The sequence below is a fragment of the Microtus oregoni genome, unplaced genomic scaffold (assembly GCF_018167655.1).
Source record: "Microtus oregoni isolate MIOR12 unplaced genomic scaffold, Mior012 000077F_ref0000221, whole genome shotgun sequence".
NCBI classification, from domain to species: domain Eukaryota; kingdom Metazoa; phylum Chordata; class Mammalia; order Rodentia; family Cricetidae; genus Microtus; species Microtus oregoni.
The window spans coordinates 1,743,266-1,760,707 of NW_024544029.1; the positions used below are offsets into that span (position 1 = coordinate 1,743,266).

General features: G+C 45.2%; 1 protein-coding gene across 2 annotated transcripts in view; it reads left to right on the forward strand.

The window, feature by feature from the left end:
* The window catches only part of Ano6 (anoctamin 6), a 166,589-nt gene that overhangs the window by 108,297 nt on the left and 40,850 nt on the right, over positions 1–17,442 (forward strand). For both annotated transcript variants that reach the window (XM_041642689.1, XM_041642688.1), the window contains 5 exons: positions 4,491–4,556; positions 5,573–5,857; positions 6,087–6,200; positions 8,026–8,141; positions 12,575–12,709. In XM_041642689.1, the coding sequence (XP_041498623.1) occupies positions 4,491–4,556; positions 5,573–5,857; positions 6,087–6,200; positions 8,026–8,141; positions 12,575–12,709 (716 nt within the window). The remainder of the gene's footprint in view (positions 1–4,490; positions 4,557–5,572; positions 5,858–6,086; positions 6,201–8,025; positions 8,142–12,574; positions 12,710–17,442) is intronic.

Sequence of the window (17,442 nt, forward strand, 5' to 3'; positions counted from 1 at the left end):
ATGCAGGTTATCTGATATGTAACCCCCAAAGGGTTTGTGACCCACAGGTTGAGAACTGTGGCACTAGGAGAACCAATGTCTCTGCAGTGACCTGTAATGTCCTTAGAGAACAACAGACATCAGTTGCTTTGCCTTGAAACAGGTGAATAAGTGTTTCTGCCCTAAACTGGGAGAAAGTCTGAGGTCACGGTCAGCTTCTCTGTAGATACTCTATAGTAGACATAGAAAAATACCCATGTGTCTACAAGAGCTAGTTCCAGGACAGGAACCAAAAGCTACGGAGAAACCCTGTCTTGAAAAATCAAAAAATAAATAAATAAATAAAATTCCTTGAAAAGTAGCAGTACCTTAGTAAATGTTTATATCAAACTAATAAACGCAGATTGAGGGCAGTCTTTGCCCCATCTGTGAGATAAATCCCAAGACCCCAGTGAGTGTCCTAGCCATAGAGAGTACCAAATACCAAACTATGCGCGCACACACACACATACACACACACTCAAACACACACACTCACATGTAAAGCTTTTTCACCGAATGTGTCATGTGCTGTAGCTCTGAATGAATCTGGACAGCACATCAGCACAAATTCCCCTCCCTTCCCAATTTCACAGAAGACTCATTCTCACCATGAATCTTAACAACTTCAACCTGTTATTTTTTAGTATAGCGAAGAATTTTCATCTTTTTGGTGGAAAGCAACACATATACAGTCCACAACCAGACAGACACACACACAGACACGCCCCACGCACATGCGCACGCACGCGCGCGCATACACACACACATACACACACATCCACAGATAGACATAGACCACACACACAGACGTTCACACACTACACACCCATGCCCCCCCTTAGACACGCACATATGATGCCCCTCCTTACCCAGACACACACACAGACAGACATGCCCACACACACAGAGACACTCACACACTACACACTCATGCCCCCCCTCAAACACAGACAGACACACACATGATGCCCCTCCATACCCAGACACACACACACATGGCCCTGCACACACACACACACACACACACACACACACGCACACACACGAGGGAGGGGGAGACTGACTGCCTGAGATTGGGACTAGTGTGGGCACTTGAAACCTCAAAGCCTACCCCCAGTGACACACCTCTTCCAACCAGGCCTCACCTCCCAATCCTTCCCAAACAGTTCTATCTACTGGGAACCAAACATTCACATATATGTACTGATGGGGGCCATCTCATTCAAACTCCACAAAATCCAAGCGTTTTTCTTCACTGGTAAAGATGTGGTCAGGAACAAGGCTGCATCGCCATGAGAAAACAAACATTAAGGTTGGACTCCAGATGACAAGATACACTGAGGGAAGAGTAAACTGAGTTACTACCCAAGGAGAGCTAGAAATAAGACAGTCCAGGGGTAGAAAAGATCAAAATGTCCAAAGACTCTTTGGAGAGATGGTGAGGAGGGCCTTAGCAGGTCCTAGCACTTGCAAGGCAGCAGGTAGGGAAGCAGAACCTTGAGCCTTGAGTTCAGCTGGGTGCTCTCTTTGAGGGAGTTCCAGTGCTTGCTTTGGTATCTCTCCGCTGAGTTATCTCGCACATGCACGAAGTGGTATTTGCTTATTAATAGATCATTAGATTATGGCATCATTGAGTACAGATAAAACTGTATTAGGTTCCAGTGTTTCTGTGGAATGCTATCAGGGATTACATGTGGACTCAGGGTCAGCCATACGCTGAGTGTCCACATTGTATTGAATGGGAGCATTCTGTGTTTGGGACACGGCAGCTCAGGGCCTTCTTTGTTCCTCGGTATCAAGTCAGAAGTGGTACTCCCTGGGAAAAGTGGCTGACTGCTTCCCCTGGATTATTTTGACCTCCGTCTGGCAGCATATAACTGATGGAGTTGTTTTAAAATGAAAGACTCAGCCACCATTCCCAGTTGTCTTCAGTGAGACTGTTGCCTCAACTCATCTCTGCCATTATCAGAAATGGAAATTCAGGGGACAGAAGAGATGACTCAGTGGTTTACAGCACTGGCTGCTCTTTCAGAGATCCTGAGTTTGATTCCCAGCAACCCCATGGTGGCTCACAACTATGTACAGTGGGATCTGATACCCTCTTCTGGGATAAAGGAGTACACTCAGATAGAGCACTCCTATACATAAAATAAATAAATAAAATCTTGAAGGAAGGAAAGAAGGAAGAAAAGATGTGGAAATTTGGATATATATCTGTCAGGCTACTTACCTCACACTCTCATGAAAATCTCAAGAGGACACTCCTGGAGTATGAACAGATGAGAAGTCCTAGGCCCAGGGGACTTGTTTCCTTTCCTGGGTTGTAGAAGCGATAACCAAAGGAAACAGACCTCCAGTCCAAGTGATGGCCATGTTCTTAACCCCCACCCCTTCCACCGGTTTGATTTATTACTGTCACAGCACAACTGCTTCTTCATTGTTTTGTGTCCTTTTTATTCCTGTGATCAACACCAAGTCAAGTCCAAAAGCAACTTGGACAAGAAAGGGTTTGTTTCAGCTTAAACCTTATGTCATGAGGGGATCTCAAGGCAGAAATTCGGGAGCAGGCCACATGTCTGCATGCTTTCCTTATGTCCTGAGCCTCTCTTTGCAGATGACTGACCATCTAGAGCTTGGTACTACATCCAGGGTATCCAGCATCTACTGAATTGGCCGTGTAACCAAGGGGGTGCGAGTATATTCGCAGATGGTCCCCTGTTTTGTTTTTGTTTTTGTTTTTTTTTTTGAAACTTAACAAAATGTTTTTATTTTTGATCTAAGATAGGCTGAGATAACAGCAGCTAAATAAATGAAGTCACTGCCCAGGGGCAAGGAGAATAGGGTCACTGCCTCAGTGGGCAAAGACAGTCCCCAGAAGACCAGAGGACAAGGCTACTGAGAATTTATTTATTTATTTATTTATTTATTTATTTATTTATTTATTAAAGATTTCTGCCTCCTCCCCGCTACTGCCTCCCATTTCCCTCCCCCTCCCCCGATCAAGTCCCCCTCCCTTGTCAGCTCGAAGAGCAATCAGGGTTCCCTGATCTGTGGGAAGTCCAAGGACCACCCACCTCCATCCAGGTCTAGTAAGGCGAGCATCCAAACTGCCTAGGCTCCCACAAAGCCAGTACATGCAGTAGGATCAGAAACCCATTGCCAATGTTCTTGAGTTCTCAGTAGTCCTCATTGTTCGCTATGTTCAGCAAGTCCAGTTTTATCCCATGCTTTTTCAGACCCAGGCCAGCTGGCCTTAGTGGGTTCCCGATAGAACATCCCCATTGTCTCAGTGTGTGGGTGCACCCCTCGCGGTCCTGAGTTCCTTGCTCGTGTTCTCTCTCCTGCTCCTGATTTGGACCTTGAGATTTCAGTCCGGTGCTCCAATGTGGGTCTCTGTCTCTGTCCCCTTTCATCGCCTGATGAAGGTTAATATTCAGGAGGATGCCTATATGTTTGTCTTTGGATTCACCTTCTTATTTAGCTTCTCTAGGATCGCGAATTATAGGCTCAATGTTCTTTAATTATGGCTAGAAACCAAATATGAGTGAGTACATCCCATGTTCCTCTTTTTGGGTCTGGCTTACCTCACTCAGGATAGTGTTTTCTATTTCCATCCATTTGTATGCAAAATTCAAGAAGTCCTTGTTTTTTACTGCTGAGTAGTACTCTAATATGTATATATTCCATACTTTCTTCATCCATTCTTCCATTGAAGGGCATCTAGGTTGTTTCCAGGTTCTGGCTATTACAAACAACATTGCTATGAACATAGTTGAGCATATACTTTTGTTGTATGATAGGGTATATTCCCAAGAGTAGTATTGCTGGGTCCAGGGGTAGGTTGATCCCGAATTTCCTGAGAAACCGTCACACTGCTTTGGTCCCCTGTTTTGTATACCTTGCCATGTATAGGACTTTCTGAACATTTCATTGCATATACTTTGACTCTTGTTAAGAGTTGTTTGTTCTGTTGTGTTGTCATCTTGTGTAAGGCATGTATGGAAAGTGTGTGTGTGTGTGTGTACATGTGTGTGTTTAAATCTACATGCATCTAATATCATCATTTGAATGTATTGTATAGAAACAAAAGTTTAAACATTTGGAATCTTTAACTCTGAAAAATAACATCAGTGAATGGAACTCAAAAAGTTCCTTTTGTGTGCTCTTGGGAGCCAGAGATTGTACCACAGTAATTTTTATGTACCTCCAAAGGACCAAAACCCCTCCAGGCCAGCCCCACCAGGCCAGTCCTTGACTCTCTAGACAGCATAGGGAATCCAGTACACTCTCTTGATTCCCTTTGAGGCCAATACCTACATATCACCAGCCAACTCATTGTTTCCATTTCAAGCAAATATGTCTCTTTAAGGTCAAAACCCTTGACTAGTTTATTTTCTTTTCTTTTTTTTTTTTAATGATCTTTTCTGCTAAAACTGGCACTCTAACATATGTTCTTGTTTATTTTTCAGAGGAAGAGACAAGCGTATGAGTCCAACCTCATCTGTCACGGCCTGCAGCTGGAAGCAACACGATCGGTAAGTGTTAGTTTCTATGGAACCCTCTGTGAACCGCTGTGCTTGGGAGCTTGTGCATCACGTGGAATTGAGATGTGGCGTGGGAAATGTGCAGCCGCAGCCACACTGCAGGCAGCGTGGGAAGGGAGACAGACAGAGCATGTACCACAGGCCAGGGATATGGTTTGGCAGGCAAAGGCATACGCCACAGAAGCCTGATGGCCCAAGTTCAGTCCCAGGATTGCGGGACTGGAGGTGAGCGCAGGTTACTGAGAGTGAGCCTCTGACTTCCACCCATGTGACCTACAGATGCACCGTGTGCATGTCTTTCTCTCAGAGGGGATTGTTTCAGTTTTAGAACTTACTCTTTCCTTTGATAGACCGCATATCTATAGCAGAGAGTGTGATGTTTTTACATCAGTGGCCATATAGCGTAATGGATAGATATAAAATAGATAAAGCAGCCAATTTCCAGGTTTAGAGGGTTTTTTTTTTTCGTTAGTACAGCATTGCTATGAGTGTTCCAGTGTTGTAATTCTAGGTCACTAACAGATTGTGTGACAACAAATTAGCAGTGATTATCTCACTCAAAATATTACTAGTTTGAGTCTTGAGGAATGGCTCTGCAGTTCGGAGCATTTGCTGCTCCTGTAGAGGACCAAAGTACTATTCTCAGGACATCTTCCTGTAACTCCAGTTCCGAGGGGTCTGAGACTCTCTTCCTGCTGCTATGTGAAGCACCTGCACAAGTACACACACACACACACACACACACACACACACACGTGCACACACAAATAAAACTTTACAAGTAAATATTTAAAAAATTGGTACTTCTGGGTTTCTTAATTCAAACTAAAGAATTATCTTTCAGTAGAGAAGGTGTAGTCATTTACTGATCAGATTTTATCTTCACATTTGCTGGAGTCCTGTTTACATGGATTTTTCTTTGAAAACCTACTGGAGCATGGGGGCTGGGAACCTCTGTGCTTTAAACTCTGGAAAACAGTTGTTTGGTTTCTGTTGTTCCCGCCTAGGTTTCTGATGACAAGCTTGTGTTCGTCAAAGTGCACGCGCCCTGGGAAGTGCTGTGCACCTACGCTGAGATCATGCACATCAAACTCCCCCTGAAGCCCAACGACCTGAAAACCCGCTCACCCTTCCACACTCTCAACTGGTTCACCAAGGTGCTCAGCGTGAATGAGAGTGTCATCAAGCCGGAGCAGGAGTTCTTCACTGCCCCGTTTGAGAAGAGCCGGATGAATGATTTTTATATCCAAGACAGAGATTCCTTCTTCAACCCTGCCACCAGAAGCCGCATCGTGAGTCTAAGCAGAACACCGTTTCTGTGTCGGTGTGATTTAAAACCTGCTATTGAAGAATTAGCCGCTTGGTTGGGTTCTTGTGGTTCTGTTCTCAAATATAAAAAAATACTATTATTAGTTTTCTTGGTATCATTTTGGTATGGACAGATGTCTGCTACGCTAAACAATGATTGCATGAGCTTGTTCTACCATCGAGACGACATGGTCTGTTTCAAAATCTTTTTAGGTTTATTTCATCCTCTCTCGAGTCAAATACCAAGTGATGAACAACGTTAACAAATTTGGGATCAATAGACTGGTCAGTTCTGGAATCTACAAGGCAGCGTTCCCTCTGCATGATGTAAGTCAAGTGACAAAACTGGAGACATCCAATGAGTACTCTGATGCTGACCGGGAAGGACTCGACTCCTTGCCCTTCTGTCCTTTCCTCTGTAAGACAAAGATAATGGCAGGAAGGATCACAGGCTGATCAAGGGCATATTCACTGATGACCCCAGGCATAGAGACAGGGCTGGGTTTTAAGGACTAGGGAGAATGAGCAGTTCCCTCCCTTGGGCAATGTGGCACCAGTACAGATCACACAGGTCAGCGCTTAGGCTGTGTGAGTTTCTGGAAGTAAAGTCCCCAGCTAGGTAGGCTTGTGAACCATATATTCTCTGTGTTCTTATCAGTAAGGAAGGTGTGGTAATGGTTCCTACCTCACAGAGTTGTTTTCAGAGTTCATGAAATTTATATAAAATAGCAGTCCCTGTCATTTAAATGATAACTACTTTCATAATTACTAACAGATGTCATTACCAGAAAAAATCAGGGTCCTTTGTTTGGTAAGGAAAAAAATGTTAGAAATTTTCATTTGACATTTTCTGTAAATAGACTTTTCCCCCTTAAAATACTATTTCCAGGCTATATCAGGATGTCAAAAAGAGGGTTTATCAGCGTTCATGTCACAGTGACTTAGCCCCAGATATTGACGCCATAATAGGTCTGTTCAAAGGCTACTGTGACCCACTGGATCCAGGAGTGTTTAGTAAGCTCCTAGCATCTCCTATGGACTGAAGATTCTAAATGTGATCACAACAGTCCTTCACGACCATGTATGTGGGAGGATACTATATATCTAAAAGTGTTTACAGTACCCTGTCATTGAAATAACTCCACATCACATTGTTACTTTGTTGCATTTACTACCAATTTAATCTAAATCTCTACAACCAAAGAAAGCAAAGACTGAGTTTGATCATTGCTACTGTGTGTTATGTGCATTGGGGGGTGAAGACAGTCTTAAAGTGTACCATATGTCAGAACAAAACTAGAGCATCAAATAAGGACTTGATTCCCATGGATAAGCAGAGAGTGGGAGGTGAAGACAAGATGTCAAAGACAGCCTCCAGGGAGAGCCAGCGTGGCCACCGAGCCTGAAAGTTTGTTCTATTTCTGTGGCCCAGCAAAATTAGCAATGGAAGCCTCTGAACTTCAGGGCCAGCTGAACATCATTCTCTGGATGTCAGTGTAGGGCAGCACAGTCCTAGAATATCCATTTGACATCTGCTGGGTCTTCTCTGTCTCCAAGCCTGGAGTGATCCTGTGTGGTATAGCGGGGAGGCAAACAAAGATCAGGGATGCACCAAGGCTGGGCTCTGTGGTAATATGGTTCTGTGCATGAATGACACTTATTTTCTCTGTGTCATCAATATAATTACTGAACTGAGAGACGATAAAGCACTGGCTATTGCAGTGGCCTGCTGCTATACAATCAGCGGCCGGATCTGCCCACCATTCATGAAGGGCTGCACTTTCAGATAGGTAGTCCTTGATTGTGAGGATCTGAGGTCTCGAGTAGCCCGGTTGTCTCGTTGATTAACACTGCCTCACTTCAGAACATCAGCATCCATGGGGCTCCCGCCACCCTCCTGCCTTGTTCCCTAGGTGTGACAAGCTGCTAGCATCACTGTCCAAGCATACGTTACCATCTCTATTCCCAGACAACCCCCAAGGTCAATAATGTGATCACCCTTATTTTTAGAATCACTAAGAATTAAATGGCATGGCTGTCCCTTCCAACAAATAGGGCCCCAGTTCCCACAAATGGCCATTGGTGCCATATTTAACAGTAAGGTTTATAAGTTGAGGACTGTGGTGCTCATTTCTTCCTTTTGGCTCCTCAGTGCAAATTCAACTATGAGTCGGAGGACCCCAACTGTCCTAGTGAACGTTACCTCCTGTACAGGGAGTGGGCTCACCCGCGGAGCATATACAAGAAGCAGCCCTTGGACCTTATCAGGTGAGCAGTAGAGAGCATTCCAGTGAGAAGGACTTGGGGGTACCCTGTGGTGTCTGTGCATTGCCAACCTGAGGGGCTCAACAAGCTCTGTGATACCCAGGGCTTTCTCAAGGCTTCCCTAGGTACCCATAGGGGATGGATCATAACTTATGTGCCCCGGTGTCTACTCTTAGATCAATGATGAACACTTATCTTAGTAAGGCCTACCTTGGATTTGATTGCTGGTACTGAAAAAAAAAATCTAGTCCCTTCTTATTCCTGCGGGTCCATGTAGGTGGAATTTTTGTCAGGGCTACTGGCTCCAAAATAAATGCACTGAGGCGTAATATTAATGACAAATGCTTGGCCCATAGCTCGGGCTTATTACTAGCTAACTCTCACATTTTAAATTAGCCCATTTCTATTCATCTATGTTGCTACATAGCTCATAACTTATTACCTCATTTTGTGCACGTTCTGCTCCCTCTGTGTCTAGCTGGCATCTCCTCTAACTATGCTCTTCTTCTTCCCAGCATTCTCTCTGCCCCAAAAATCCTGCCTTACCATTGGCCAATCAGTTTTTTATTAGCAACAAGAGCAACATATTTTCACGGTGTACAGAAGGATTATTCCACTACAGGTTCAGCCAACTCACTTGGCTCACAGCCACCACTTGGCAATCATATGATTGGCCTTTCTGATGTGATGGGCTCAGTCTTGAGTCATCTCACAAGAGCACACTCTCTAGGCCCCAGCGTGACTTGCCTGGGCAGACGCTCTCATTGGGACGCTACCGTGAATGGAACGTCTCTCTCGGGGGTTGGAGGTTACCCCTCAGAGATGTAGGATTCTTTGTTGCATAGGAGTAAGTACTAGAGTCATTGGCTCATTGCGAGGTCAGGTTGAGCATTTTCAGTGTTGTTCTGCTGTCAGATGTCATTTGAGGATCTCAGAGGAAACTGACTGCTTGGGGGCTTGTCTCTCAGAACATCAGGGTTACAGTTCAGAAGCTGGTGGTTTGGGCGCTGGGATGTTTGTTGTTGAAGCTCGCCTCTGTCCTGCGTGTTTGCTGCAGTAACACCATCGTTGTCTAGGGGCATGGCCTGCTTTATGCAGGGATACTTAACATGCAGTATTGTGTACTTCTGTTAGCATGGTGCCCTGTCGCCTCTGTTTTTGTGATGGTAGCAGCCATTAAAAATGGTTTGTTAGGTTAATTACTTTATAAAGAATCATTTAATTATCTCATTTGGTCCTCCTTAGTCCTCCCTTATTGGATATTGTCTAGATTATTGTCACACAGGGTACTTCTGTCAACTCTGATTACCCAGGAGCTAAAACAGTATGTGGGTGTATACATGTAAACACATTTGGGCATTCATGAGGAACCGGTTTCCGGAGCCTCTGAAACTAAGGAGACATGTCCAGGTTCCTTACACCAGAGGCCATCACCTTTACATGCCCCGTGCCCCTCCTCCCATCTACCTTAAGTCATCTTTCGATCACTCACAGTCCCTAAAGTGGTGTAAATGCCATATAAGTGGGTGCTCTGAGGTACTGTCTGGGGAGTGACATCAGGAGAAGAATCTGAAAATATCCACGTAGATGAAGTCTGCCCCCAAAGCCTTCAGGCAAGATTGGGTGCGTCCAGCGTGGTACAGCTGTAGACTCCCCTGATGTTTTCAGTTAGCAGTCAGCTGAATCCCTGGGTGTAGGACCCAAGGGTGGCAGGCTGTCTATGTTGCCATCTTTGGGAAGTTTCCATTTCATTCACCTCCTTCTGCAGGAAACCAGATGTGTCTGGCCACACTGCCATGGTTGGATGGGTTCTTATTCTAAGTCAATTAAGTGCATTGTTAATACCCCAGCCCCGTCCCAGGTGCTCCCTTCTTCTCACCAGGAAATGCTCACGCACCCAGGCTCTTGACCTTTGTTTCCAGTTCCCTGGGATTATCAAAAGGGGTCGATTTTCTTTTTATAAAACCGAGCCAAGCAAACTAGAAAGAACAATCTGTGGGAAGCCGCCTTGCCCCAGGAAAGAAAAGTTCCTCCAAAATCCCCTCATTGACCTCAGAGTGGGAAAAGAAGATAAAGTTTGAGTGGATGGCAGCAAGGATCACTGGATAATAAAATGACGCTTTGGGGAAATAAAAATGGGATAGGAAAGAGTGTAATGGAGGGTTCAGTCGGCCCCAGAAGTCCAGGTTGGGGGCAGTCTAAAGAGAGCTGTTCATCAGGATGGCTCTTAACACCTGAGAGAACCGAGCGTCCAGAGGAAAACGGACCGAGCAGGCTTCTCAGTTCGTCTCTGAAGGGTGTTTATAGCCTTAGCAGTGTAAAGAAAGCAGAGGTGGCCATTGGCCAGAAACGATGCCAATGGGATGGAAACAGAGGTGTCGATGTGTGCACGAGGCAGGGGCTGGTGCTCCAGGCTGGAGCGGCAGTGTGTGGAGTGAAATGCATTTGAGATGTGCATCTGGGCAGCAGTTGGAGGGTACAGCAGGGTCGGATGGCTGGGGACTGACTGCCCCTTTTAATTGCCAGCTGCCAGACTTGGTCATTCTCATCTGCAGTCTCAACTCTTGGGAGACTGAGGCAGGAGGATGGGAACTCCAGGCTAGCCTGGGCTACTCAGTGAGACCCTGACACAGAAACAAAATAGTCAAGGCTAACTTTTTAGACTGATACTTTAAGAAAACCCTTTTGGTGGACAATGACCAGAGACCGTCACATCCAAAATTAGCCTCTTTATTCCCAGTTTCACGTTCCCAGTAGGAGACAGGTCTCTACAGGTCTCAGGTCTGGAAAGCCTTTCTGATTTTGACTCCATTGTACCAGGAATGTCGTAGGAAGAGTTCAGTTCTCTGTCACTGAATATCCATGTGAAGACTGCTTGAACATTTACCTAAATTTGGCAGAATATTTCTCCCATTCGAAAGTTTGACCATTCAGCTTCTAAGGATCCCAGTTTTAAATATGTCATATCCAAAATACATGGTTTATAAGAATTGTGTTGCCCTAATTTGCATCATTGTGACAACACACCTGGGTCAGTCTACTTTATAAAGAATAGAGGTTTACTTCACACACAGTCTGGGGGACTCCAAGTCCAAACAGCGTCATACTCTTTCTGGTGAGGGACGTTCTGGTTGTGTCTTCTTAGGGTAGGTGACCTCATGGCAGGGACACTGGGGACAAAGGGGGCTGAACACATGGTGTGACAGGACGTAGTCCTCTTGGAGAGCTAATGGTATCATGAGAACCTGCATAATACCTTCTGAGGTCATTATGCTTCCTGCGTGACCTCTCCCTAGGTCTGCCTGTTAAAGGCCCACCACCTATCCCTCCACACTGGGGAGCAGGCTTCCAGCCCACAAGCCTTTTGCCATCATGGAAGCCTCTTTGAAAGCAGAGCAGGAGTATAGTAAAGAGAAAGTGGGCTGAGATGGCCCAACCCTTGCCAATGTGCTATCTCCAGGCACTACCCCAAGCCTGCTATTTTCCTGCTGTCCATGAACCAGACACAGAGCCCTAGTCAAGTGAACATGTCACCCTCTGCTCCTCTCATGTCCTAACTCACTCCATTGGCTCCTAGCCTTTCTTTGAAGCCTGTGGCGCTGGACAGACCTCCAGCCTCCCAGGAATCTAGGCTGTGCTCACAACTGAGTTCCCGCTAGGTGGGGCCCAAGGAGACTTGCTCAGCTCCATGGTGAACCTACAATTCCTCATAAGTCTCACTTGTTTCCACAGACCAAGATGGAGACAGTAGAAGCCCACAGCACAGCAACTGCCCGGGCCTCGCTTGCTGCACTGGCAGGAATAGCTTTTGCCTGCTTCTTGTTCATTCTCTTACCCGTGGTCAGAAAGAAAGTAGTATTTTGTGAAAAAGAGCGACTTCTATTTTCCTACTCACTTTCCTTTAGTGCACCTTAGGTATATAGGTATGTGTGTGTAGAGAAGTCACAGTTGGTATGTGGGGTAGCACCTTCTGGGGTCAGGGGTACCAACTGTTTTCTCAGAAATGGACCCCGTCCATGGAAAGACCACTGTATCAGCAGTAAGGTTTGGGTTTTATACTTCTCTTCTTGTTCTTTCCTTGAGAACATAATAGTGGGTAGCTGAATAGGCTGAAGACTCCCACATATTAGAGGGTCTTTCAGAGACTAACACAGTGCTTGTCTTCATCAGGAACAAGGGACAACACCCCCTCTGGCCCCTCTGCTGCGCTTTTCCTTTCATTAGTCACTTTGAAACTCCCTCTGCACATGTAACATCCTTTCTGTCCCATAGTTAAACTGAGGCGCCGCTGTGAAGGTGAGCATGCGGGAGGGGTGAACTGAATGGGAGTGTTTATGTAAAAAGCCTTCTTTACTTAAAACCCAAACAGCCATGCTAGGATGAAGCTACACAGCGATGATCCTCTAAAAACACCTTCTCTCTCTCTCTCTCTCCAGGAAGTATTACGGAGAGAAGATTGGAATCTACTTTGCTTGGCTGGGCTACTACACGCAGATGCTTCTGCTTGCAGCTGTGGTGGGCGTGGCCTGCTTCCTCTATGGATACTTCAGCCAGGATAACTGCAGTTGGAGGTACTCTCTCTTTCAAACTGATTGGTCATGACAGTGTTTCCAGGGCTATAGACTGTCTGGTAAAGGAGACGCCATTGCGTGATCTCTCCCCTTTGTTCCGAGAATTGGAGCGAATGAAAGGAAACATTTCTCTCAGATAAGCCAACACAGCCTCCCTCTGATAGGAGCACTATGTCTCAGATTTCAGAACAAAACAAAACACGCTGACATCTTCAGATAGTTCTTTCTACGAAAAAGAAAGAGATCGGGTTGCCCTTGAACTTCTGAGGGATGCTTCACAGCCTTGCAGATCTGGGCCAAGAAAAGCTCTGCATTCTTATGGTTCCAGTGAGAAGGCTGGTGGTTTTCGGTGTTGAAAAATGACTTTTTCTTAAATTATATGAAGAGCTGCATGATCAGAAACTTGAGTACCTCAGTTGCAGTTTTATGTATTTTGATTTTACAAAATTATTTCTTACCATGTTGGGAGGTGGGGATAACTCAGCACCTAGGAATCTGTTTGTGGTTGATACTGGCATTTAAATGCCAGCTTCATCTAAAAGGGGGTCCCTGGGTGCTGTGGCATGTGGGACTGTGCTGCTATCATGTATCTGCTTTTGATGTTCACTGTGCCAGACACTGTCTCTTGGTGAACTGGCCTCAGTCCATGTGGAACAGGCAGGTTGTGGTTTCTGGGCTTCAGTGGTAAATTCTTTCAAGCCCCGAGCATGTCATCTTGGCTCTGAGGTGGGGTGTTTGCTTGTGACCCTGATGACTTAGCCTGACAGGCTGCAGGGCCTGTGTGTCCTGGATGTCTGTTTGAAGTCCTCTTTCTCTCTCCCTTCATGAGAAGGAATTTGCAGCCAAGGACTGAATGTTGCTATCTTCTCCCTGTTTGCCTTTGTCTTCTTGGCTGGGCTAATATTGTTCCACTCCTGCATGGCATCTCAGAATAGAACTTTCGACTGAGCGGGTTTCCCTTTTGGAAGGTCCATTTGTGTGTGTGTGTGTGTGTGTGTGTGTGTGTGTGTGTGTTGGGTGGTGTGTGTGTATCGAATGTTGGCTGTGGTCCATGCCCAGGAGTGCGTGAGCACATAGAAGCCAGAGCAGAACTTGTGCTTGCTCTCTAGCTGACAGTCTCATCACCTGAGGCAGCATCTCTCACTGAGGCAGAACTCACCTTTCCTCCTAGGTTGGCTCACCATTGAGCTCCTGGAATCATGCTGTCTCTACTCCCCAGTGCAGGTGTGTGCAGCCCTGTGTGGATTATTACATGGGTGCTGGTGATGAGATGCCCACAGAGCATCACTGTTACCCATGAAGCCATCACCCCTGTCTCGGGTTTTTATAAACCTTTCGTGAAGTAACCGTGATAGTCATATAGTACCTGACACTTCACACAGATTATGGGAAATAAAAAAGAGAGTCTTAGAGACATACTACCTGTATCCAAAACTACTTGACTTTACTTCAATTAAATGCTGTCAACAGAGCCTAAAGGGCCATACTAGTAGGACCCTGGAAGACTGTAGTGCTGAGAAGAGTGTGGACTTGGAGGCCCAGCTTAAGAGGCTTCAGAAGGGAACGCTATTAGTCAGGGGCTAGACACCATTCCTGTGATGTTTTGGCAAAGAATCTTGCTTCTTTCTACCCATGTCCCTAGAACTAAATTAAAAATTAATGGAGTAATTTGGGGTGGGGGCAGAGGCAATAAGGCTTCATGATATGGAATCTGCCCCATGGTTGTTATTAGTGACTCATACATATTTATCATGAAAAAAGAACACATGAGGCAGAAATACCAAACGTAGTTTTGAAAGAAAAGGGACCCTAGGAAGCCTAATGTTATCGCCAAAGAATGTGCTAGAAGAGAGGCTATAGTTGTAAGGGAGATTAGCTGCATTAAGGAGAGGTCTGCTCTGCACTAGAACAAAGGAAAGGGTTCACCCAGAGCAAGGCCCTCCCACCTGAACTTCCAGTTTGGAGTGCGTGGGGGGGGGGGGGGGGACATTATCCCACTGCCTCCGGACTCGAGGTTTCTAATAGGGAGCCAGCTTTTTTCTCTGAGGAGCGTTGTGTGTCACCAGTTACGAGTCTCTCTCTGCTGTTGGGATTCTTCCCTTGGGCTCTGTCTTAGCCTCTGAGTATGGTCTTTGAGTGTATCCTTCTTAGAGCCTGCTGAATTTCTTAGATGTAAAGCTTTCATGAAAATTTAGAAGGTTTTGGCCATCCTTCTATTATTCCCTTTATCGTTTTTACACCTTCTGCAGCTTGCAGGATGCATGTGCTGGTGTTTGATGGAGTCCCACTGGTATCTGAAGCTGGATTCATGGGTGTCTGTCTCCTATTCCTTTCCATTTCTCAGACTGTATAATGTTAACAGACACAACATTAAGTGTCTTATCTGCAGAGGAGCGCCTTTCGTGAAGTTTTTTCATTGATGTTACTGTGCTTTGCTTAAGAGTCTAGTTAGTTCCCTTTAACTTGCTACTTTCCCATTTGGTGAGACACGCTCACATTGTTTCTCTAACTCCTTACGGGTGATTTCCTTGAGTTCTCCATGCATACTTGCTTATCTGAAGACTTTAATAAATAGAATGTGCCGGCATCCCAGGTTGGCCCTTGCTCTGTTACTTCTGAACTTCTGAAGTACTTCTCTGAACTTCTCAGGTTTCTGATGTGCCTGCTACTTGCAATGTTGGGAATTTGACATTTTAAATATTTTACCATAAGAACGCTGGGAATCAGATTTCCCCTCAGGGTTTGTTGCTGCTTCTGCTGGTTCCACTGCCTCTACTGCTCTTGCTCCTTTCCTAGACTGAGCCCAGGGTCTGTATTACTTGCCTTATATGGGCACTAAAGTCTGTGTTCAGGAGATCTTTAGACAGGAGTTGGATTGCAGTGATTTCCTTGGTGCTGGGCTCTGCCCTTTGCCCGTGTTCCAGTGGACAGTATCCAGCTCTCTTGACGCTTCCTTCTGGGTTATGCAGAACCCCCAGGGTTAGCCTCCAGGTTCTCAGATCTTTTCTGCCTTGTGTACTGTAGCCCACATGCATGCGGCCCTTCTACATCTCACAGATATGTTGAAGGTGTCTGTGGATAGAGCATGCCTAGTTCTTCCTTTAAAGTTTTTGAGTTTACATCTGTGGTTACTACCGACACAAGCAGGTGCTATGTTAAGTAATTCGTGGAGATTCATAAAGCACACATGGGGGATTGGGCTTTCTCCCAGTCTGAGCTCTGGGTATGAGGTGAAAAAATGACAAAGCTCATCATGAAGCTGTTCTGGGGAGATGCTGGGCAGGTCAAACACTGACACGCCTGGGGAGGGGTCCCTGGAGCAGCTACAGACGCTGTTTGCCCCACTTGGCTGCTGGGAGGCTGCTCTCGTTCATAGTGGATGGACGGCTGCTGGGTTTTAAGGCTGCCACGAACCTGGGGAGACACGCATGGCAACCAGCCTAAAGAACATGCTACAAAGCTGTGTTCTTCACGTATTGACCAGCCCCTTCTCACACAACACACACACACACACACACATACACACACACACGATGGGAGGGTCATTAGGTGATTGTAAGCATTCAGTTAACTTTCAGAGTTCGGGAAAGGGTGAGATTGAACATTCTTGTCATTGTTCTCATTGACTCTGTGAATGAGTAGGCTTGTTGAGCGCTTACTCAGCTCTCTCAGCCTTGCTTCCCAGACCCCCTCATTTCTCTGGGTTGTTTGCATGGTCACCTGACCAGCGATAATGCTGACCCCATTCTGTATAAAAAGGTACCACCAGGAGGAGCAATCTACAACCTCTTGTGTCTCCTCAGTAAATTTTAAATGTATTAGCAACTTCCTTTGTGTCTTCTTCCATGTTGACAGCATTTCTCCTTAACCTAAGATTGTTTAAATATTCTTTTATTGTTATTTTCTTCTTTAAAAAGTATCTTTCATTTTCAGTTCTGTGTGTGCCTATGTGTGTGTGCCTATGTGTGTGTGCATGCACACACATGAGTGCACAGGTGCCCCCAAAAGCCAGAGAGGGCATCAGGTCCCCCAGAACTAGAGTTACAGGCAGTTGTGAGCCGCCCTATGTAGGTGCTGGGGACCCAATTCAGGTTCTCTGCAACAGGAGAATGTACTCTCTCACTGTGGAGCCCATCTCCAGTCCCATTTAGCTCTTTTTCCAGTTCTGTAGTTGTCATTCTCATTTCTTAAGTGGAATTTATTTTGGTGATACGATTGCGGTTTACTTAAGTTCTTGTTCTTTGTAATGTCACAAATTGAACTGTCCATTCTAGTCTCCCTAATTTTGGGACCAGATCTTTGGATATAGGTAGAAATCTTTGCATGTTTCCTTTTGTACTGGTAGTTGATTGTTTTAGCTTGTGCCAGCAGGTACCCAATTTGTAACTCATCTATTCTGAACTTTGGGTCTTCTGTGAGATGAGTAGATTAAATGGAAGCTATCTAACACAAATTCTGATCTCTACAAGCAATTCTGAAAATCATAGTGCAGGTCTTAGCTATATTTGACAAAATTTTTGTTTTTTCCCTATAAATCTTAAGAAATCTTTGATTAGATTCATTTTTAGACACTATATTTTTTAAGATACTGAAAAACAGGTTTTAAAAATTATTTCCCAATTGTTACAGGTAGATAAGAAGAAAATCTCTTTTGTTTCCCTGTGTATACTTTATATATTGATTTTGTATCCACAAACTTTACTAAATATGCTCTTATTATCTCTGGATTCAAG